The sequence below is a fragment of the Haliotis asinina genome, unplaced genomic scaffold (assembly GCF_037392515.1).
Source record: "Haliotis asinina isolate JCU_RB_2024 unplaced genomic scaffold, JCU_Hal_asi_v2 scaffold_17, whole genome shotgun sequence".
NCBI classification, from domain to species: Eukaryota; Metazoa; Mollusca; class Gastropoda; order Lepetellida; family Haliotidae; genus Haliotis; species Haliotis asinina.
In genome coordinates this window covers 2,015,210-2,041,388 of record NW_027133889.1, presented here as the reverse complement: position 1 = coordinate 2,041,388, position 26,179 = coordinate 2,015,210, and the positions used below count along the sequence as shown (strand labels likewise).

Sequence of the window (26,179 nt, the reverse complement as noted above, 5' to 3'; positions counted from 1 at the left end):
AAATGAGCAGTAAGAGCAACGTATAAATTTCGAACACTAGTTCATAACTCATTACTATGCCTCATTCAGAACTTGTGTGTAAAAACTTTCATGTAGTAAAAGATGAATGCCATGTTTTCTATAGAAAAGCACCCGTGAAGGTCCCGGGGTAGAATAGGCCTTCAGCAACCCATGCTTGCCATAGAAGGCGACTCAGCTTGTCGTAAGAGGCGACTAACGGCATCGGGTAGTCAGGCTCGCTGACTTGGTTGACACCAACTTGGTCATCGGTTCCCAACTGCGCAGATCGATGCTCATGTTGTTGATCACTGGATTGTCTGGTCCAGACTCGATTATTTACAGACCGCCGCCATATAGCTGGAATACTGAGTGCGGCGTAAAACGAAACTCACTCACTCACTCACTATAGAAAAGAAATACCTCATTACAGAAATAATGGTAGAATTGTGTTCTAAAATTTAGTTAGCAACTTTGATATTAAGAAAGTACTTTATTCAAAATGAGATCAAGACCGACACTGGATATGTGACTTATATGTAAATACACCATGTCCGACAATTGTCCCTCTGGCCACATGGTATTATATCTAGTAGCATTCACTATCCACGTCCAGTCACCCAATTTGGACACTACACACCTAAAGCCCTAATCTTCTGCAGTGTCTAATATCTACTAGCATACGCTATCCACTCCCTGTCACCCCATACTGTACACTATACACCTAAAGCCCTATCCCCTGCAGTGCCTAATGTCTACTAGCACACACTGTCCACTTCCACTCACCTCAGTCTGTACACCATATACCTCAACCGATATCACCTACAGTGTCTAATACCTACAAGCATACAATATCCTATTCCAGTCACCCCAGACTATACACCCTACACCTCAACCCCTATCCCCTGCAGTGCCTAATGTCTACAAGCATACGCTATCCACTTCCAGTCACCACTGTCGGTACATCATACACCTCAACCCTTATCTCCTGCAGTGTCTAATAGCATTGACTATTCTTGTATGAAGACCATTACACTACATGTTATCACCAATCTCCAAGTTGTGAGATCTTCTAACATCTACGATCCACCCTCACCCAGAAACCCAGTACCTCCCACCAGTATACACAATTTCCTACACCATTACGCCCATTTCTAACCTAACCTCTCATAACTTCTCATAAACCTTCTACTATCAGTGATTTGAACCAATCAAGTTCACTCGTGTCTTTCACGCGTTCCATCTACCTCTAAACATTTTTCGTATGCAACGAGTCCTTGTAACATATATTAGTACTCCATCCGTATATATCACTCATCTTGTATATGTCAACTCCGACCTGCATACCCTACCGCCGGTTGTTCAGGTCATCGTGACATGTCTCCAGCTTTGTTTATCTAAAAGTACCCTGTCCTACATGTCATGTTGCTTTGTTAACGCCCCCTTGAAAGCATTCATGACGAAGATACTTTAACTTCTTGTTTCAGGTTATTTCTTGTAAAATACGTTCCAAACAAACACCCTGTTTAATTGCCACAGAGTCAAAAGATCGGATTTTGCTTTTTAAGAGTTATATTACACGGATCGTACAAAACGCATCAGAAGGGATGACGTCTGAGGTAAGAGTGGCAAAGATAGCATAGCTTGTTTGATTTGACGCTCGGCTGTATAAGCTTAAAGTGTGACATAAGTAGATAATGTGTCATCTACCGTCTACGTATTCTTCTGACTTTGACTGGAACTTTATCTATATCAAGACAGTTTGACTGGGATATGTTGAGACAGGACAGGATACACCTACCTGGAGGCTCGGATTCCTTATTGCACATGTCATTTCCGGGTCAGATCTTTATGCGCGAGTTTCATCGTTATCGGAATGTAGATTACACAATGCATTGATATGGCCGTACAAACTGGGTTATTTGACGATACTGCAAACTATGTTGAGATAGATGTCTGCCAGATTTACTATAGTCTCTTAGCGGGCCCATGTGATTTGGTGAGAAAGTCAGATATAATATCGATTCTAACCAAACATCTCCTGTCTCCACAGAGGCATGTATTTTGTAACTATACGTCAATAGAATGCATTAATTTGATTACTAAATATAGTCATAACAGTGAGATGAATGTTTTTTCCCTAATATTTGCAAATTTGCTGGTGAGTCAACTCCTGGCAAGTACAGCCATGTTTCGATTCCTTAAAGAATTGCACGACCTATACAGTACGTTGCATCTCTCCCTCGCCGTGATCAGGTTAGAAAACATTGATACGATCACCCAGGCAGCTGTCTTTCACTCACTCAGTCTCTCACTACTTAAATATAACGCCTCTGTTCGTACATAAATTGTAAGAAAACATTCACTAAGTTTGACTGGATAATATTTTAACAAGGAGTGCATTGTTGGTCTTATTTCGTTTGTGCATCAGTCGAAATAACCCTAACAGAGTCAACTCCCTTCGACCGGAATCTTTCCCCACAACTGGTGTGAATTCGGAGTGAGTAACGACTGAGCATGTTTATTGACAGTTAGGACTGGAGTATAAAACCAACTGACAGGAGACATATAATTTGGGTGAGATCAGCCATATTTCCTAAGCCATCCCAACAATGAAAGTACATTATGGAGCTTTGAAGAGCATGAGGTCACAGTCTTTACTGACTACATCGCGGACTTTGAGCGCTGGAGATTATTTGCTTCACTCTAAGCAGTCTAAGGTATGTCCTAGAAGCTCTGCTTTACAGAGAAGGTATATTCTAAACGAAAAAATATGTTTCATTATAATCATTCAATATCTTTTATTTCTCGTCCAGTGTGCATATGAGTGTGAATAAGTCAGAGGTGAGGAGCCATGCGCTATCAACACAAAGTTAACCAAGACACCCATGACGATCCGTGTGAGAATTGGTGTCCATTAAACCATGCATTTTAGAGGCGAGGAATGGGATCAGGTTATTAGGCTTGTCAACATTGTTGACACGACACATATCGTTGTTTCCCGATTGTCTAGAACTATGTTCATGCTGTTGGTCGCTGGATTTTCTTGTCCAGTCGCGATTATTTACAGTACTCCACCGTATAGCTGGAATATTAATGAGTGCGGTGTAAAACTACTGCTAGACGCATATTAGATGATCCTGCGCACTAAACGCATTTGTGACAAGAGAGGCGGTACAACGAATTGGGCGAGTACACTTGGCTGCTACAGGTAGCTTGACGATTATGCACGTGCCATACATGCTAACTGTGACATGAAATCAACACCGCTACTGATTAACACCTGCCTCGCTACAGTGTAACACCATTCTCGCTACTGTTTTACACCTATCTCAATAATGTTAAACATATTTCAGTTGTAGTAACAAATGTCCACGTTATGAAAACATGTGCAAATAGTTAATTCTCAGACAAGGGAGATAGCAAACAATGTTTTCATGTATATGGACAAGAAGTGTTGGCAACTTGAGGGTGAAGTCGTAATAAATGGGATTCAACCTCCGTCTGGCACCGGACCTCGGCTTATTGTGGTTCATGCAAGGGGTGAAAACGGTTTTGTTCCAAATACTTTGCTTGTTTTTTATTCCAAACTAAAATCAGCAGACTATCATGACGAGATGAACTTTGATAATTTTTCCAAATGGCTCCAGGAAAAGTTGATCCCAAACCTTCCACTGCACTCTGTCATCGTTATGGATAATGCACCATATCATAGCAAGCAAGTGGAGAAATGTCCGACAACCACCAACAGAAAAGATGACAAAAGCGTGGCTACAAAGGCACAATATCTCATTTGCTGAGAAAATACTTAAAGCCGAACTATTGTTTCTTGCAAAATCCCCGTCTACAGAGTAGACACGATGTTGAAGCAGCATGGTCATGATGTACTACGTCTCCCTCCATACCACTAAACCCGATTGCGTTAATTTGGGCAAATGTGAAAAATTATGTCGCTTCACAAAACTAGCAGTTCACAAAAAGTTCCTTAAGAGTTGCCATAAATGAAAGCATGTCTGCAATCGGTGCAAAAGAATGGTTGGAATGTTGTAAACATGTTAAAACAACTGATGATGGTTACTGGCAATGCGAAATCGCAGTCGATAGGGAAATTGACAGACTAGTGATTGACTTAGGACTTCAAGTGATTCAGACACCGAGACTGATTCAGAGAGTGATAACTGAAGCATAAATCAGTAAGTCAGCCTAATTTTCCAGCATTGTTGTGTCTTGTATAATAATTGACACATACTATATCAGGTTTTTACTGTGCCCATACTTTGCCATAAAAAAGAGTAATCTTTGTTGAGTCTGTATTTTATATTTTTTTAGTCACTGATAAATCTACTGAGTCTGGTACTGAGTAATCCCCAAACCGACAAATTTGTGTACAAAGATATTTCTCACTGACTTATCCATGTCAAAAGGTATTTTCAGTTTTCTGTACACAATTTTGGTGACCATAATAAAATATGACAGAAATTTTGGAAATATTGTTTGAATATTAACCATTCCTCTGGAACCGGTTATATAAATTTCCAAGACACGTATTCCCGGTCGATCACCAGCGGAATTATGGACGAAAATCAACCCGTACAGAGAAATAGGAACAAAATTATGGGATAAAAATATTTCCCCCTTGCTACTCTGATTTAGTCACCACCATTCAGTAATAGATAAGTTTTAACATGTTAAAAAGTTAAATGATACACAATTAACTATATGTAGTTATTATCTATTTAATATTTAGCAGACGAAAAGTCAACTTTACATATTAAAACAACACCGCATATTCCTTCGAATGATAAGACTGCAATTTCAGGCATATATGGTGGCTGATTCGGGCCATCGCTTTATCACCCTGTAAAATCAAGGCGACATTGTGACAAAGCGATAGCACGACACGACATTGCGATACGCCGACACGATATAGCGATATTGCGATACGGCCAGAAAACGAAATAGCGAAAACACGACACGATATAGCGATAACACGACACGAAATAGCGATATCACGACACGAAATGGCGATATCACGACACGAAATGGCGATATCACGACACGAAATGGCGATATCACGACACGAAATGGCGATATCACGACACGAAATGGCGATAAAACTGGGCGACATTGCGATATGGCGATAACGCGATATTGCGACATAGCGATACAGCGACATTGCGATATTGCGATATTGCTTCCTTTCCATTTATGAAATATGGAAAAGCGGGTAAGCTGATTCAGTTTTAGAATCTGATAGGTGGAGTATGTGAGATAAACGCATTTGTAAAACCATCCAGTTTACAGAAATAGCTATAGCTCATCCAAAAGCACGATGAGTGATGACATATTTCAAACTGTGATAGTTGTGCAGGCCATGGTCATGCTAACTTTGTAGGCTATAGGATTTCACCAGAACGGATTTACCATCATACTGTGCCTTTTTTTCTTCTTTACGAAATGATAATATGATCTTAAAGAAAAGTTGTAGAAGACTTTTTATTCTTGTATCTATATATAAGAAAATATTACATTGTACACTGAATTAATTTCAGTAAGTATAGTAAGTCACTCTCAGAATTTAAAGAATTTAAAGCAAAATATATTTGACGCCGAATACAGTATTGTGGACCCACTGATGACCTTCAGCGTTTGAGGAGACAGCCCAATTAAACAGTCCGAGATACAATATTACACATGATTAGATTAAACAATTTGATACAACATTGGGTGGAATTGACTTTATTTTAGGTTTGTTGAGGCTAGAGCAATAGAATTTTACAGGAAAGGTACATGTGCGGGGATGTAAATGTTTTGGGGGTGAAACATCTAGTTAATAAAATACAATGTATATGATTAATGCACATGGGTTTCAATCTATCTCTACAGATATTTATAGATTAAGAAAGTGTAGGTCTTGTAGTTGTTATAGCATGATCCCTCTGGTAAACGATTTGAAAACAGATAAAAACATGTATGTTTATTTGTTTGTTTGTTTGCTTTCTGACCATGTCAATGTTGTATTTAAATGGTGGGGTGGTTAATACTATTACAACGTCGACACATTGTTCCATACATAAGGACAAAAAATATTACACTAAATGTAGAAATGTTTGAGATATTTACCGATTTTTTTCTAAATAGTCATTAGCAGGGTTGGGTGTTACCAAAATGTTCGTATTGCGATGTTTTGTGATATACGTTAACGTACTGCAATATGTATTGCAATACATTATGAAAGTGGAACACATGGTTTAAGGTCATGAAATTACTGTTTCATTTCTTTTGAAACAATGCCACTAGCCAGTTAGGAATCAGGTGTGATTGTAGGAGAGATCAAATGAACATGTATCTGAATGCTTTGCTCTAATGTTTGGAACTCGAGAAAAAGCGTCTGCAGCGGGGTCAACCATTTCGGTTTGTTTATCCCCACAACAACTGCCCTACCACTCTATTTTCTTTAATTCACATGGTTTAAAATTCATGCTAGTACAATCACATGACCAATAAACATTTTCGAAACTAAAAATATGCGGTTTAAACAGTATTTATTCAAAAAAAAAAAGAGAAAAGACATCAGAAAGACAACAGAGAACCCACAAAAAGGAATGGCAAACAGATCGAACAAGGCCTGTATTGATGCCTCTCCCAAGAGAAAACAGCTTAAACGAATTAAACACGATTAAGAGATTGTAAAAGGATGTATAATTCAATGAGGCAATTTTCAAAACCAAGAAAAGGAGTTTATGTGTTATTTAGCCATACGTTTGGAGTTGAATTATGAAATGATAAATGGATGTAAGAAGTAATTCTGCATGAATATTGGATACGTTATCTTTGCCACAGATTATTTCTTCAACAGAGAATCTATTGCGGTAGAAGTGCTGGTTATATTATGTCTGATATGACGAAATACAGGGCAAAAAGTGAAGTACGGGGTATCTTCTGTTAAAAAGCCACATTGGTATGAACTGTTTTCTTTTTATGTCTTTCGAAATGGTATAAGTTTAAAACACTACACCCAGTCTCAGTTTGGCCATGATAATTTGGAAAAAGCGCGTGGCAATAATTAAAGTATTTACAGCTCTGAAAATGAGAGTGTAATAAGTAAGATATAATTTAAATTTAGACAATAACTCTGCCGATTTACATATTCGTCCAGATTATTGTAGCCTTGTATGACTAATGGAAGAAGAGAGTGTTATAGTGTTAAACTCGTCTAGTTGTTTTTGTTCTGGCTGTCTTGAGTATCTTTGGCATTATGAAGGAAATAGTGAGTATTTTTGCCCACTTCTTGTGGAGCTTATCTTGTTAAGTACTCTGGCGTTAAACATGTACCATCTTATAAAAAATGAACAATTTATGATTCTTTCTCCTTTGAAAGAGAGATGGCATACATGTTTCTTCGTCATTTGTTTAATGACTGATGACCCATGATGGCCTCGCTTAAGGTACGATGAGCATCAAGGTGTAATCTGTCTGGATCAGTACCCAAGTACTGATCCTTGTTCTTGGGATCAGTTGTCCCAAATGAAGTCACAGTATTCAAATACAGGAAGGAGGAATGATATATACAGTCTTTCTGTTTAGTTTATTAGTTCACATTTAAGATTCCAAAAGCAATATATTATAGGTCTAGATTCTTTACTTGATATTCGATTTGCATATTCTATATACCATTGCTTTGAAATCGTAGCCCTAAATGTTTATGATAGTCATCCATCATTAAATCTGTTTTCGCTCGAGGTATTGCCTTTCAGTGAATAACGTAGGCACTGGTTTGGGGGTATTAAACGACACCTGCAATTCATTTTTTCATTCAGACAGATTAGCAAGATCACTGTTCAACATTCTTGGTGCATCGGTGGGGTTACGTATGATTATGGAAAGGGAGGTATCATCAGCAAATAAAAGTATGTTGCTTGATACCAATAAGTGATTCATTTATCTAAACAAGGAACATAAGAGGACCCAATACGGAGTGTATTAATATATAATGATATAGAGGAAATACGAATATCATTAGTAGTTTGGCTACATCACAAAAATGGCAGATCGTATCGGGTGAACCGGTTTGCGAAATATAGTACTGTGAAGCTCGGATGGCAATATAACGGTTAAGCGGTATTATCGGCCACGTCCACAAATTTATCATTGTCGTACTTTAAAACGAACTTCTAAGCTACAACCAAATCGAGAAAGTGTTAACTTTAACAAGTAAAAGATAAGGTTCTAATTTTAAATAAATAAATAAATAAATAAATAAATAAATAAATAAATAAATAAATAAATAAATAAATAAATAAATAAATAAATAAATAAACAAACATGAGATGTTACTAGAATGCGCACGTAAAGCACGTTCTTCATCCAGTATATACAAGTCGGCGGCAGGATGATGTGCTCTGAACGAGCCTAGCACATTGAGGTATACTAGTATATTTCAAAATTGCACTTTGTGCATTATGAACTGATAAAAATCATGACATTAGTACTAAACATTAACTTGACACGGCAAGACGTAGACTTTCGGAAAACGGGAAATCAGCTTCATTAATCCTTTTGTGCACATTACCATGGCCACACATGATTTTAACTGTTTGTTTCCAAATCGTCTTCCAGAGGCATCATGCAATAACAACTACAAGACCCAGACTTTCTTAATCTAAAAATATCTGTAGAGATAGACTGAAACCCATGAACATTAATCATGTAAATTATTTTTTATTAGCCAGATGTTTAATCCCATACTTCACATATTAGATTCTAAAAGTGAATAAACTTATCCACTTTTCCACATTTCACAAATGTATGGTGGCTGATTCGGGCCATCGCTTTATCGCCCTGGAAAATCAAGGCGACATTGCGACAAAGCGATAGCATGACACGACATTGCGATACGCCGACACGATATAGCGATATTGCGATACGGCCAGAAAACGAAATAGCGAAAACCCGACACGATATAGCGATAACACGACACGAAATAGCGATATCACGACACGAAATGGCGATAACAAGACGCGAAATGGCGATAACTAGACACGAAATGGCGATATCACGACACGAAATGGCGATATCACGACACGAAATGGCGATATCCCGACATGAAATGGCGATAAAACTGGGCGACATTGCGATATGGCGATAACGCGAAAAGGCGACATTGCGATATAGAGACACGATATGGCGATACAGCGATATTGCGACATAGCGATACAGCGACATTGCGATATTGCTTCCTTTCCATTTATGAAATATGGAAAAGCGGGTAAGCTGATTCTGTTTTAGAATCTGATAGGTGGAGTATGTGAGATAAACGCATTTGTAAACCCATCCAGTTTACAGAAATAGCTATAGCTCATCCAAAAGCACGATGAGTGATGACATATTTCAAACTGTGATAGTTGTGCAGGCCATGGTCATGCTAACTTTGTAGGCTATAGGATTTCACCAGAACGGATTTGCCATCATACTGTGCCTTTTTTTTCTTCTTTACGAAATGATAATATGATCATAAAGAAAAGTTGTAGAAGACTTTTTATTCTTGTATCTATATATAAGAAAATATTACATTGTACACTGAATTAATTTCAGTAAGTATAGTAAGTCACTCTCAGAATTTAAAGAATTTAAAGCAAAATATATTTGACGCCGAATACAGTATTGTGGACCCACTGATGACCTTCAGCGTTTGAGGAGACAGCCCAATTAAACAGTCCGAGATACAATATTACACATGATTAGATTAAACAATTTGATACAAAATTGGGTGGAATTGACTTTATTTTAGGTTTGTTGAGGCTAGAGCAATAGAATTTTACAGGAAAGGTACATGTGCGGGGATGTAAATGTTTTGGGGGTGAAACATCTAGTTAATAAAATACAATGTATATGATTAATGCACATGGGTTTCAATCTATCTCTACAGATATTTATAGATTAAGAAAGTGTAGGTCTTGTAGTTGTTATAGCATGATCCCTCTGGTAAACGATTTGAAAGCAGATAAAAACATGTATGTTTATTTGTTTGTTTGTTTGCTTTCTGACCATGTCAATGTTGTATTTGAATGGTGGGGTGGTTAATACTATTACAACGTCGACACATTGTTCCGTACAAAAGGACAAAAAATATTACAGTAAATGTAGAAATGTTTGAGATATTTACCGATTTTTTTCTAAATAGTCATTAGCAGGGTTGGGTGTTACCAAAATGTTCGTATTGCGATGTTTTGTGATATACGTTAACGTACTGCAATATGTATTGCAGTACATTGTGAAAGTGGAATACATGGTTTAAGGCCATGAAATTACTGTTTAATTTCTTTTGAAACAATGCCACTAGCCAGTTAGGAATCAGGTGTGATTGTAGGAGAGATCAAATGAACATGTTTCTGAATGATTTGCTCTAATGTTTGGAACTCGAGAAAAAGCGTCTGCAGCGGGGTCAACCATTTCGGTTTGTTTATCCCCACAACAAGTGCCCTACCAATCTATTTTCTTTAATTCACATGGTTTAAAATTCATGCTAGTACAATCACATGACCAATAAACATTTTCGAAACTAAAAATATGCGGTTTAAACAGTATTTATTCAAAAAAAAAAAGAGAAAAGACATCAGAAAGACAACAGAGAACCCACAAAAAGGAATGGCAAACAGATCGAACAAGGCCTGTATTGATGCCTCTCCCAAGAGAAAACAGCTTAAACGAATTAAACACGATTAAGAGATTGTAAAAGGATGTATAATTCAATGAGGCAATTTTCAAAACCAAGAAAAGGAGTTTATGTGTTATTTAGCCATACGTTTGGAGTTGAATTATGAAATGATAAATGGATGTAAGAAGTAATTCTGCATGAATATTGGATACGTTATCTTTGCCACAGATTATTTCTTCAACAGAGAATCTATTGCGGTAGAAGTACTGGTTATATTATGTCTGATATGACGAAATACAGGGCAAAAAGTGAAGTACGGGGTATCTTCTGTTAAAAAGCCACATTGGTATGAACTGTTTTCTTTTTATGTCTTTCGAAATGGTATAAGTTTAAAACACTACACCCAGTCTCAGTTTGGACATGATAATTTGGAAAAAGCGCGTGGCAATAATTAAAGTGTTTATAGCTCTGAAAATGAGAGTGTAATAAGTAAGATATAATTTAAATTTAGACAATAACTCTGCCGATTTACATATTCGTCCAGATTATTGTAGCCTTGTATGACTAATGGAAGAAGAGAGTGTAATACTGTTAAACTCGTCTAGTTGTTTTTGTTCTGGCTGTCTTGAGTATCTTTGGCATTATGAAGGCAATAGTGAGTATTTTTGCCCACTTCTTGTGGAGCTTATCTTGTTAAGTACTCTGGCGTTAAACATGTACCATCTTATAAAAAATAAACCATTTATGATTCTTTCTCCTTTGAAAGAGAGATGGCATACATGTTTCTTTCGTCATTTGTTTAATGACTGATGACCCATGATGGCCTCGCTTAAGGTACGATGAGCATCAAGGTGTAATCTTTCTAGTACTGATCCTTGTTCTTGGGATCAGTTGTCCCAAATGAAGTCACAGTATTCAAATACAGGAAGGAGGAATGATATATACAGTCTTTCTGTTTAGTTTATTAGTTCACATTTAAAATTCCAAAAGCAATATATTATAGGACTAGTTTCTTTACTTGATATTCGATTTGCATATTCTATATACCATTGCTTTGAAATCGTAGCCCTAAATGTTTATGATAGTCATCCATCATTAAATCTGTTTTCGCTCGAGGTATTGCCTTTCAGTGAATAACGTTGTCACTGGTTTGGGGGGACTAAACGACACCTGCAATTCATTTTTTCATTCAGACAGATTAGCAAGATCACTGTTCAACATTCTTGGTGCATCGGTGGGGTTACGTATGATTATGTAAAGGGAGGTATCATCAGCAAATGAAAGTATGTTGCTTGATACCAATAAGTGATTCATTTATCTAAACAAGGAACATAAGAGGACCCAATACGGAGTGTATTAATATATAATGATATAGAGGAAATACGAATATTATTAGTAGTTTGGCTACATCACAAAAATGGCAGATCGTATCGGGTGAACCGGTTTGCGAAATATAGTACTGTGAAGCTCGTATGGCAATATAACGGTTAAGCGGTATTATCGGCCACGTCCACAAATTTATCATTGTCGTACTTTAAAACGAACTTCTAAGGTACAACCAAATCGAGAAAGTGTTAACTTTAACAAGTAAAAGATAAGGTTATAAATAAATAAATAAATAAATAAATAAATAAATAAATAAATAAATAAATAAATAAATAAATAAATAAATAAATAAATAAATAAATAAATAAATAAATAAACAAACATGAGATGCTACTAGAATGCGCACGTAAAGCACGTTCTTCATCCAGTATATACCAGTCGGCGGCAGGATGATGTGCTCTGAACGAGCCTAGCACATTGAGGTATACTAGTATATTTCAAAATTGCACTTTGTGCATTATGAACTGATAAAAATCATGACATTAGTACTAAACATTAACTTGACACGGCAAGACGTAGACTTTCGGAAAACGGGAAATCAGCTTCATTAATCCTTTTGTGCACATTACCATGGCCACACATGAGTTTAACTGTTTGTTTCCAAATCGTCTTCCAGAGGCATCATGCAATAACAACTACAAGACCCAGACTTTCTTAATCTAAAAATATCTGTAGAGATAGACTGAAACCCATGAACATTAATCATGTAAATTATTTTTTATTAGCCAGATGTTTAATCCCATACTTCACATATTAGATTCTAAAAGTGAATAAACTTATCCACTTTTGCACATTTCACAAATGGAAAGGGAGCAATATCGTCATATCGCAATGTCGCTGTATCGCTATAACGCTGTGTCGCTATATCGCACTGTCGCTGTATCGCTTTATCGCAATATCGCTGTATCGCCATATCGTGTCTCTATATCACAATGTCGCCTTTTCGCTTTATCGCCATATCGCAATGTCGCCCAGTTTTATTGCCATTTCGTGTCGTGATATCGCCATTTCGTGTCGTGATATCGCCATTTCGTGTCTAGTTATCGCCATTTCGTGTCTAGTTATCGCCATTTCGTGTCGCCGTATCGCCATTTCGTGTCATGTTATCGCTATTTCGTGTCGTGTTTTCGCTATTTCGTTTTCTGGCCTTATCGCAATATCGCTATATCGTGTTGCCGTATCGCAATGTCGTGTCGTGCTATCGCTTTGTCGCGATGTCGCCTTGATTTTGCCGGGCGATAAAGCGATGGCCCGAATCAGCCACCATACAAATGGAAAGGGAGCAATATCGTCATATCGCAATGTCGCTGTATCGCAATGTCGCTGTATCGCTTTATCGCAATATCGCTGTATCGCCATATCGTGTCTCTATATCGCAATGTCGCCTTTTCGCGTTATCGCAATGTCGCTGTATCGCCATATCGTGTGTCTGTATCGCAATGTCGCCCACTTTTATCGCCATTTCGTGTCGTGATATCGCCATTTCGTGTCGTGATATCGCCATTTCGTGTCTTGTTATTGCCATTTCGTGTCTAGTTATCGCCATTTTGTGTCGCCGTATCGCCATTTTGTGTCGTGTTATCGCTATATCGTGTCGTGTTTTCGCTATTTCGTTTTCTGGCTGTATCGCAATATCGCTATATCGTGTCGGCGTATCGCAATGTCGTGTCGTGCTATTGCTTTGTCGCGATGTCGCCTTGATTTTGCCGGGCGATAAAGCGATGGCCCGAATCAGCCACCATAGGCATAAGATACTGATATTCCCTGCTAGCCTTTAGTTAAGACGAAGACAAATAGATGATTGGGGCATTGACAAGCATTTTAGATATTCAACAATTTTGTTAAGAAAACCCCCCAGGAAAATGTCATTTACTTCGTGAAATGGATCGATGGTTCTAAACATATTTGCTCAGTATATTGAGTTGATTCAATTCGTTGGGATTGTACCTGTTCCCAAATCGAGTGTGCTATAACAATTCATGCGTGAAAAGCACGGGGAAAATGAACTTCTCGATATTTATCAGACAACCTATCTCCCTCTTATTTCAAGTGGATCGTTCTGTGGGGCGTTCCCAAGTATGCAAATTAGGGTCATTTGTCAGGTCGTAGATCATCTTATATGTGTTTACCTGAACATTTATTCACTGGCTCCTATCTACAACAGAAATTAGAGATTAACTTAAGCTATTGTCTTCGTCCGTTTTGTCACTGTTGATGCAAAAATTTCGAGATAGTTACACAATATGTACACACACCCTTACCTGAACTTATGGAATGAAAGTATGTATCCCTGGAGAGGATACAGTTATTGAGGAAGGGTTCAAGAGTTGTCTCCCTTATACTCTAGCTCAAGCTACGACTTCAAATGACGACATGACTATTATCTAGAACTTTCATTAACATTTGACACATATCAATAGCCTGTGTACGAAACTGTCTAATACATTAGCATATTAAGATTGCCAACTCTCTGTGACAACCAAATACAATCAAAACCATATCTAAAACCTCAAAAGATGTGTAATATATACACGAAAGGCTAGATGCTATGTTTAATGCTCGACATAAGTCTTGTCAACACTAATTGAGTAAGTCATTGTAAACTTCATTAAATTTGCAGACTGTGTTCTTCTCCGAGTCTTTTTGTACGGTCGAGAGATCGAGATGTTTGGCTACTGTCCTTACATGCTGTTATACAAGACTTATGCCTTATAAAATGTAGGTACGTTTCGGTGATTAAAAGCCCGTATTTTTCAAGATTTAGTGCTGTCTGTGTTAACATTGTCGCTTATCCTGAGTGTGTGCACATACATGTTCATTTGGGGGTCATTTGGTGAGGAGTGAATGAGGTGGATGTTACGCCGCGTTTAGCTTTGGCAATTGTCTAGCAATGTCACGGCGACTGAGGACACTCGTTTCCTGGTTTGGCTACGCCGTTGTTTACGGCGTTCAACATCAGGTCGAAGCGAAGGCGAGCATGTATGACACCCGAGAACTGGCTGATGAAACTACTGCACTCGTTAACCAGTGTTTTGCATTTGAACACCTACATAAGAGAAAGACGCAGGCATGCACACTCAGACATCACACATACGCATGGTGTACCTTGTGACTCAGCACTCGCAACCGCGGTCCACCCACGCTTCCAAATGTTGGTAAACACCACGAATTCGACCAATGACCATGCTGGCTTTAGGACACTGAGATAGAAGAAGTGAATGAGAATATGTCTTTACCACTTACAGAAGGTCAATTACATCTGTCTTGAAGGTCCGTCTACACTGATTGACATGCAGCCCTTCAGTGTGTATTGTTTATGGTATGTTGAAATTGGTCTTCTTTTAAAATATATTGGCAGCTGATGATTTTTTGTGTGAAACTGCATAATGCATGAGATTTGTTTTGAGAGGGGACATAAATCTGTAAAAGCCAAATATTTCAACGACTGGACTCTGCTTGTATAACCTATTTACTTATAGTAGAAAGACGGAAGTTATCCGATTCAGTTACTTAGGGAACAATTAAACGCCTCATTACGCTCATACTCTGTGACTGTTCCTCGAAGGGTTCAGGAAGGGTAAGGTAACTTGGTGCAAAAAGGGAACTTCTTAATCTGAAAGGGTATGTTGTTGGTATCATTAAAAAATGGAATACATGTAAATTTTCTATTCATCTATTACCTATTTCTAATTCTAATTCAAATGTTACTTTTAAAATAATATTTCAAGACATTGATCTGTTTTCTCTTCAGTTTCACAAAAACAGGAACAGTAAATGCACATGCATAATTATAGGGTTTAGCCTAAAAGGTGCAAAATCACCTAGGAGGCAGCAAGAAATGTATGATCCCCAGGGAGTTGAGACTGAAAATACCATACTATGGACATCCAATGATCAAATGAAACTAACTGGATATCGGCGCTATACAAATATCTAGCCGTGTCGTATATCCGCAACACTTTTTGTTACCACTACTAGTTTCTATTCCTGATTCTGGACACTATGATCAGTTCTGTATGTCACTTGCTTGAAAAAAATCCGCGGTGTCTATATTTAAATTGACTGCTTTAGGTAAAGCAAAAGTTGACTGCTTTAGGTAAAGCAAAAGTGTAACATTCAAAAGTCTTCTGCGAAATCGAATCACTCCTGCAACAATTTGTCAATCTCATGCTCCTGACTGAAGGACTGATTTCGATTTGGTGCAGTAGAAAAAAACTAAAATAGGGACTTAATTGAAAATGGTGGCGTTAATGGATGTGTTTGTTCACCATTAAAAGCAATTATTCAGCTTGACGAAAGAAGACATGTTTTACCACTGCACGGATGAATTTTATCAAAAATTCTCCGTACTAACAGAAGGTTTTGTGAAGCCAACATACAGTAGCAGGTTGCAGACGATCTGCAGAAAATATTATAGAGTGCACAATGGAACATATCGCCAACGTAATGACTTTCTACGCTTAATCAGGATAATGAAGTAAGTAATGTTGATTTTGGGGATATATCTGTTTTGTGTATTTATTGTCCATCGTTAGTTGACAGTGTATTTTCTCATTAAACAAAATGTTATGTGTTACAATATGTTACAATATGTTACAAAGTTACAATATTTCGTTTAAGGTTCAGTTAAGTTCATAATAGTGTATGTCCATAATAAGTGGTTGTCATTCTATCCAATTCATGCAAGATTGAAGGAACTGCTATGAGTGAATGTTTTTTAGGTCATGTGTACTCTGGAAACTTCCAGAACAACTGTAGGTTTACCAAGCATGATACAGAACTGACACCGAGGCAGTAAGTCGGACATGGATGGAGGTGGACCGAGGGTGGACTATATCTTTTATCGCGTATCACAACACTCTTTTTTAGACCATGGAACTGCAGCGGTCAATTTCCTTTTTTAAATTTCAAGAGTAGTTAGCAGCCACGAGGCCACGTTACAGTCCCTTTAAAGCGGACAGACCCCCTTTAAACCGGACAGACGCCATCGATGATTTACCCTTTGCTTGCCATGAACGGCGACTCTGCCTGCCGTAAGAGACGACAGAAGGTTTGTATCGGTATCAGGTGGTCTGGCTCGCTGACTTGGTTGACATATGTCATCAGTTTCCAATTGCACAGATCTATTCTCATGCTGTTGATCACTGTATTGTCTGGTCCAGACTCAGTTCCTTACAGGTCACCGCCATATAGCTGGAATATTGCTGAGTGCAGCGTTAAACTAAACTCAGGAATGGTTGAAGAGTTGTCTCCCTTGACATACTTAGTGGTTGCCAAAAGTAGTCTCGGGGAAACGGACTTGAGCTGCCGTGGCAACCCTGACGTGGAGTTCAATATTGAAGTGTTTATTAAGTGGGTATGTCGTGGGAGAACAACTGATATTCAGTGCCGAGGTATTACTTAAATATTGCTGACAATGTATATAACACTTGCATGTCGTAGGGGAAATTATCCTTGAGTTTTCAACACCACTGGTGTACAGGTATCACTAGTACACATGGCGCTGCATGTTAGACAATTAACACACGTTATTGGTATATACAACATTACTAGTTCGCATTACGATATATGCAACAACATTGACTGCATTGTCATTTCGTGAAATTACGGGTGAATTTCGCGTCACTTTGTGTGACAACAATCATTTTATGAAATTTCATCGATATGTGGTGCCCAGGGATTTGTCAGGTATGACTGTTCGGGACTCAGCAAGTGTAACACCAACGCGTGTAAATACTTCTAATCCAAACAGTTGCTGACAAAATAGTTTTTAACTGTCATTGACAATGAGTGATGTTGAAATTGTGATCCACTTTAGCAGATTGAGTTATTCAGTGAAATGTCATGAAATGACTGAAGTATATTGATTGTTGGTTCAAGAAATGAAACGAAATGGGTGACCCTCTTAGTCATTTCACAATATGTCTGAAATTTGTAGTCATTTCACGAAATGACTAATCTGACAGTAACAATGCAAGATTACTAGTAAGCATTACTGTGTATACATCACCACTACTACACCTCGCACTGATGGCAACACTTTAAAGTAAGCATTGTGGAATAGTCGAAGCAATACCGTGAATACAACTCCGCCAGTCCACATTGTAGGGTACATAACTAACACCCACGTGATATGTACATGATACATTCAACGGCAAAGAGTAATCTTTCCATATAGTATATCCCTTCATCTCCACGCTTGATATCGTTATCATAAGGAGTAAGACCGTTACTCACTTGGATGTGTTCAAGTAAAATGTTTTAGGAGGACCTGTATCCAGGTCAAACAAAGCTATCTTTCGAGGTAGATGAGGCAATGTTGAGACAGGAGAAGTATTCATGAATATTGCAGAAGGACATCACAGCTGAACTCAATTCAACGTTTCAAAACAACTTTTATATTCTTACGGGGAGTAAAACCATGCTACATGATGACTATATTTGTTACCTGAGCACAATACCCGACATGTACTTTAGGCTTATATTTGTATGTTCAGAAGTACAATAAACACGCTGGGACGGTTCCACATGATTGGCAGTTCGTGCAGTTAACATTTGAAAAAGAAATACTTGAAACCCGAACGAAATGAGACTTACATCATATTAGTTTCTCTACCAATATGAAACCGATGCCCAACGATTAAATGAGTGTTGTAATCAGTGGTACTTCAAATCCAATCGTGATGTATATACAAATTGTAGATTAACCCTGCTAATAATATATCGATAAATTGCACGTGATTACATACAGGATGCTTACATTCACCACATTCACGAGTCGACTGTTTGAGTGACTGCTCACATGTATATATTAATGTGTTTTAAGTTTTATTTTTTTTCAACAAACTGTTTCAACTCGTAAACCTATTCAGAATAATGGAGAGATTCACGCTCGAGCAGTTTTGCACAGTCAGATTCATAACACATATCTCATTTACGAAACAGTATTTGAGAGGTGCTGGTACTGTTCACGCACATCTAGTACATGATGACACTTTACTTTGCTCGCCCCTGTAAATATGTCTGTGATACTCTGATGTTAGTAATGATATCATTATCATGCAAACTAATGAGTGAGTGAGTATGATTTTACGCCGCTTTTAGAATTATTCCAGCAATATCACGGCGGGGGATACCAGAAATGGGCTTCACATACAGTACCCATAAGTGGAATCGAAGTAGGATCCTCGACGTGACGAGCGAACGCCTTCACCACTAAGCTACCTGACCGCCCTTGCCACACAAGTGACAGCAGCGTCTAGTTTTGACTGTTTGTGTACATATGGACAGAAACATAACGAGTGTTAAAATCATAGATCTATGTATTACAACTTTGAGTTATATCATAAATACATCAGTTAATGTTTTTTCTTCAGACACATACAGATTTTTTTATGACGGAATGTTTCCATTGAAGAGATATGGTATACTGCAAAGTACATCCATAAATCAGAAAGAGAATTCCATCAGATTCCGTATACATGATTGCAGTTTGGCTCATGAGTGACAACGGTTAGAGACTGTTTGGAAAGTCAAAATAGAATGCCGTTTAGCCAAATGTTAGATATGTGTCTGTCTTGAGAGACACAATAATAGTTCAATGAACGTCGAGAGTTACCGAACGGTATTTACTGAAAATTTTCCTCTCATATTATGCAGGAGTGCTAGGACGGACACAGGGTTAATGACTCAAAACAATGAGTTGAAACACGTGACCAAAATCAGACGGAAGACAGTCCACGCCACATAGTCGCCCTACACTTATGTATGCTCTTGTCTTCTGTGAACAGTGTATTTGCTGCACTTGGAAGACTAAATATATCTAAATTCTGCCATTAATGCTACACTTACCCCAAACGTTTTCCAGGTGACTTACTGACAATACAACCCATTTAAGTAGAGAAACCAAAGATTCTGTGAACTTGATTGTGTTTCGGAATATGCGTCTCACCACGTACACGAAGAAATTCTGTCGGTTCAATCACTTTCACCACATGTCTTCACCGATATCAAATGTGACGTGTGTGGATTCACAACGACAATAGTTTCATCACAACTGTTCACGTGGGCATTTAAAACATTTACATTACAGAGTAGAAACCAAATATGATAATAAATTCATGATTTGAAACTTTTGATGAATCTGTGGATTCAGTTTTTTGTTGTGTAATTTCTCAGATGTGTATGAAATGTGTAATAAACTGGTCAACTACTGCAGAATAATAATCATAACAATAGTCATGTGGGGATGCAAAATGTTTGTAACATCCTACAGAATCCAGTCAAGTAGAAAAACAACACATTTAGCTGACCTCGTTACATTCTAGTCCACATCAAACAACACATGAACAGACAACTTATACGTCCGCCTCAATCACTACAGTTACATTTGACAGTTTAAATAAATAAGTCACACTTACATGTTTACACAATGTCATGTTTATCTTATTGTCTAATTCAAGGCATCATAGATAAGTGACTTCTTGGTGTCAGTCATGGAGATATCTGCCCCACTTATCACCTTCATGTTGACTGTAGCAACCTGGCCACCCAACACCAAACATGGGAAGAAGAGACTCCCTCCACTCAACATCCACCTTGGCTAAAACAACCTCTCTATTTAGGTCAATGAAGGCGAGTCTCCCCCTCCCCACATCCAGCACAACGCCATAGTGGAGGGTGGCCTGTGTGCCGGGTGTGTCAGACATTGTAACACTTCCCCCTCTCCACCTGCTGACACACCCTGGTACAGAGACTCCCCCAGTGTGTGTCACAGCTCCATACACTGACACACCAGGAGCGGCGCTGTAGACAAACATACCTCTCACTGTCCACCTGACTCTCCTCCACCACACCCACCTCCAGGACAGGCCACTCCAACCCTCCACCCACCACACCCACCCTAGACTGTGTCTCCCAGTACTGTGGGTTGTGTGGGGCAGGGGTGACAGTAGAGGGGGATGGAGGAAGGGGGATGGAGGTGGAGGCACATGTACCCTGATATTTCCGTAACCTGCGGCTGTGTCTGTGTTGTGTGGCGGACGGCGAGTTGACCAGCTGACCGTCAGTAGTTACGTGGTACATGTCTGTGTTGGCTCGAGCAGCGTTTAGTTGTAGTTGAGGACCTGGAAATATACATTTTGATTACACTTTAACAATTTTTTAGAGTTCAGACAACAAATTAGACATTTTATCATCAACCTCGTTTCAAGGTTTACAAAACAGTGCACTGAATATTGGCTGCCATTTTCGTCTGTGTGTGAATTGTGTCATAACTGTGATGTAAATAGATATTATAATGCTGTGAAAATATATGTATGGATATTCTAAATGTTTTTCATACAATTTTACATTGACTGACAATGAAATAAACACTCTGTAAAACATTTTGTCAGAAATTGTTAGTTGCGCTGGTTAGTTGTCTGTAGTCAGAAATAGACACTTGAGGACTGAAAAAACATTTGTATAAACTTTATATCATGATAAAACTATCATTGTTTGTATTCTAAACTCTTCTTATACGATTTCGTAAACAATAAGAATGACAAAGTAGTTGTTTGACGATATTTTTACATCCGAGTGTCCAACAGACCCAGTATTAACAGGTAACTTCTACGTCCGCTTCAATCACTGACCACAGTCTGAACACACTCGCTGGGCGGGACACAGGTTGTCGCGTTATATGTATCGACTGTAACATGTATTCTCTCATATTTGTTTTTATAACACTGTTCTCAGCCTTGTCATTTTCATATATGATTAACTCTTTAGTTACAGTTTCAGCAAGAAATAAAACATGAACGTGTACTTTCATACAAGTTTTGACTTTGGTAGTGAGTAAACATTCATCTTTATCGGTGCCACATGAATCGTCTTTCCTTCACAGAAAGTATCTGAAATCAGGAATCGTCTACAGTCTTCTATTCTCTGAAAAGCAGACAAACACGTTTACTCATTTCAGTGAATATTCAATTCAACATGTAAAACCTATAATTTTCGAATAACAATCAAGCACTTCCAAGTACTGTCACCTTTCAGTAAACTGTATTATCTGCCTCCTTGCTGAGCTACATATTCTCGCATCTTATTATTATAATTGTAGGCTTTCATCTTACACATTTCACTGATATTAAACCAAACGATACAGTTGGAATTTGATAAGTTTATGATGAACAATTAACATTACAGATGCGAATTTATTCCTATTGTTAAAAATAATTTGGCAAATTGTCTGTGTCGGGCCGTTGGTAAAAGTAGAACCCCTTTGAACTAAACAGAGCCAGTTAAGTTAGGAATCGTGTAGAGAATAGACAGTGAGTCAGATAGACCCTCCGTTTGCTTGTGACATGATCCTACAGTTGTCTGTGAGCAAAATCCCGGCTTGTGTTTCTGTTTATTCTACTTCTCTTTTACTACCAGTTGATGTAATATCTCCGTTTATTGTTTTTGATTAAACTCAACAAGAAGAGGATTAGTTTGAACTGAGTGTATGGTTGACCAGTTCATTGTTGTTTAATGCCGCACTCATCAATCTTCCACTAACATGGCGGCGGTCTGTACATAATCGAGACTGGACCAGAGAATCCGGTGATCAACGTCATGAGCACAATCCAAGTCAGGGAACTCACCTTTTAGTGACAAGCATGCGCTACTAAAGATCGATTTTAACACGGGTCGTCATGGGCACAATAGCATATGACATGTTTGGCTTTTCTACCCTACGAACGTTTATACGTCCTCAAACGCTTTTGGACGTGAAGTGATGGCGCCGTGTGAGCCGATTTCTATCTGTAGACGGGGACACCATTAATCATTACTCCAAATGTTGACATCGATAACAACAATGACGTTCAATTCCACTTTGAAACACGCGGAGAAACCTTTTATGTCCTGAAAGTGCAACACATTGCTAATTAACTACATTACACCACCGACAAAGAATTCAACACCAAAGGCCATAGCACCAAACAATAGGAGCCCCATTTTTTTATCATCCTGTCTAGTGAATACCATATTTGATTCCACTGATCGGTGTTATGAGCAACTCTCATTGTGAATGCCAAATGTGATAAGATTACAAGCTATGCAAGAATAGCGTTATATTTTTTCGGTAATTGTTTATAAACGACAGCCGGCAACTAATGACGTATACGATAAATAAAACACACCATATCGTGTCTACTTAATGTAGCGTAGGGGTAGTCTAGAGATTACAATGTTGGTTCGTTACGCTGAGGACCCGTGTTTGATTCCTCACATGGGTACAACGTGTGAAACCCAATTCTGGTGTTTCCTGTTGTTATGTTGCTTGAATAGTGCTACAATCTGTGTAAAAGCTTACTAACTCACTCACTCTCTACACAGCATATTAAAGTGGAAATAGATCGGCAGTTGTGGATGTAAACATGCGTCTGTGTTTCTGTCATCTGAATCACGAATACACTGACAATATGTTGGAGTGTTGGGTGAGGAACATTTTGCGTGAGGGTGTTAAAGAGAAATCCAGCTAAGCTTCTCAAGTATAAAGATGAAGACCCTTTTGCACTTATCACATAGTCAACTCATTATCAATGATCAAACCACCCAACCGTGAATACTCGTTCCTATGTAGTATAAATGATCTCAGCACAGCATCCCGTGTAGACTATAATGTGTAGGGCATCCTGTGTATAGGATCCTGAGTACAACATTCGGTGTACAGCATCCTGTGTATAGCATCTTGTGTATAGCATCCTGTATAGAGCATTCTGTATATACGATCCTGTGTACAACATCCTGTGTACAGTATTCCGTATATAGCATCCCGTGTACAGCACGGACACTGCAGTTGGTGTTTAAACGGTAGTCAGTGACCAATCATTTCATGAATGGTCGGTTGGTTTGTTGTTTAACGGTGCAAACGGGTAAATATTCCAACAGAGACGCGTTTCATTCGCTCTTCAGTATATAATTTACAGTAGCAAAGGAATGAGTGAATGAGTCTAGTTTTACATCGTAATCAGTAATATTTCAGCTGTATGGCCGCGATTATAATTATTCGAGGCAGGACCTCACAATTCAGTGATCAACATCATGAGCACCGACCTGTGCAACTAGGGTAAGATGATATGTTTCAACCAAGTCGAGGAGCTTAAACATCCGATCTCGCTAGTTCCCTCTTACGACAAGCTTGGCTTACTGAAGACCAGTTCTAACCCAGAACTTTATGCATATCTGCGAAGAGGTGACAACGGCGCTTCATCAATTGTTTAAGAGAGTTAGCATCTGATTGTACTTACACCGTAGAGTCATCGACGTCATCGTCCCTGTTTCACGTCTGTAGGTTTCACACCGAGCACCTGCAACATACATACAAGCAACTTGTCGACGAATCACAGAAAGAAGACGTGCTAAACCTAAATTTGATTTTAAGAGTAAAAGTTATGATTAGTTTAAAGATCTGGGTACGGCTCTTTTGAACACACCATAACATCTATTAACACAAATCTCAATCTATTTAGTTTCCGAAGTGGCTTTCACAGGCCAACTGCAGTTCAAATTGCTATTCATTTCAGTTCAGCAGGTGTCCATTTCTAAATGGTGCTGATGATGTTTAATATGATTAAATGCAATCTTATCAAAATATCGTGTCTCTTCATTTCTTGATCTACCTCGAGTGGAATCTTTGTCTGACCTGGATCCTCCTGAAACAAGTTACTAAATGTCATGTCATAAATTGGCTGCTGAAGGACACTGTTCTACCCTGGACTTTCGCGGGTCAGAACACATCCAAGCTGATGAAGGAACAAGAAATTTCGTGTAAAGAATAAAAAGAAGTTGTTATCCATAGAACGTGTCATGTATTCCTGTTCGTCCAACTTCTAAATGCCTTTCAAAAACTAACAAACTGTCGTCATCCAATTCTTGTACTGGCAACACAGTGAACTCCAGAAGAATGTGTAGACTTTTATCTACCAAGCCCAATTTTGTCATTATCCTTTTAAGCAGAACCAAAGTATACACACACAGTGTCGAGTGGGTGAGGTTTTTCAGTGCGATAAAAGTGCCCTTAATTCTGAAAGTTTCTAGTAGAGAATAATCTTGGACTTATGAACATTGATAATCTAACCATGTTAGTGACTCAACATGTGAACGAACTGAAGTTGTCTGTTGTCGACTGACGGGTCTGTATGAGTTTAAATATGTTTGTTTCCAGATGGATGTTTGGGTGATGATGAAACTGGTCACAGGGTCCGACGACTCGGATGAATAACAACAGGGCCTTAGAAATGCTGAATAGAGGCACTTTCCGTTAGTTATCTGAATGATGAGTCATAAATGATGTGTCTTGAATAACCAAACTCATGTAGCGGTAGCTGCTAGAGCCTGTGCTGGGGATTAGAGGATTATAGAGACAGCTGAGCCCTGTGATCCCAAAACATGAGTAGGATCGACGAGGAAATACCATGGCAACCGCAGCCATGATTAGGCTGGAGATACTCTAGGCTTTACAATCGGTGATTATAGGCTTTATCGCCTCAAGGAGACGATCGCGATCTTCTCGAACCTGTCAAGTATCATTAAGCTCGTTTCGCGAGAATCGTGGAAGCTTTTGCTTCCACAACAAGTGATCTCTGTCTGAAAATGGGAGTGAAATCTTTGGTAAAAACAACAATCGTTTTCATGGCGACATCTAGTATGTGTCCAGGTGATGTGTTTCTTTTAGCGCTGACACAGATCAGACTGTTCCAATAACGTTATTTCCCATTTCACTGTTTTAAGAATTATCTTACCAAACCGTGGCAGTGTTGTTGGATCGTCGGGAACCTCCAGAAACTCCAGCTTGTAATAAAAGGGATAAACAATTAATGTCGCAATTCAAAATTGAAACACCAGTAGGTTTGTTTAATTATAAAATCTAACCCTCAAACATACGTTTTGTGTACAAACAATATTGACATATTTCTCGCTTGATCGTAAATAGTTAACAATAAATATTAAGGAAAGAACGAGACATATGCGCATGTTCACTCATTATGCAGTACTTACATGCTCGTTTTTGCTAACAGGATCAACTAGATGACTGCCACCTGCCTGTGTTCCTTTGTCTGTAAAATAACTCCAAACCATCACAAATCAAATCGTCTACGCCAAACTGAA

General features: G+C 38.5%; 1 protein-coding gene across 4 annotated transcripts in view; it reads right to left on the bottom strand.

Moving 5' to 3' along the window:
- LOC137269786 (E3 ubiquitin-protein ligase TRIM33-like) overlaps positions 1-26,179 on the bottom strand; it is a 43,727-nt gene that overhangs the window by 9,468 nt on the left and 8,080 nt on the right. For 3 of the 4 annotated variants that reach the window (XM_067803622.1, XM_067803624.1, XM_067803623.1), the window contains exons 3-5: positions 26,069-26,127; positions 25,813-25,861; positions 24,319-24,378 (exon numbers count right to left, since the gene is read on the bottom strand). In XM_067803622.1, coding sequence (XP_067659723.1) covers positions 24,319-24,378; positions 25,813-25,861; positions 26,069-26,127 — 168 coding nt within the window. Of the gene's footprint in view, positions 1-19,344; positions 21,166-24,318; positions 24,379-25,812; positions 25,862-26,068; positions 26,128-26,179 lie in introns of those variants that run through there. The other variant, XM_067803625.1, reaches the window with a different exon arrangement.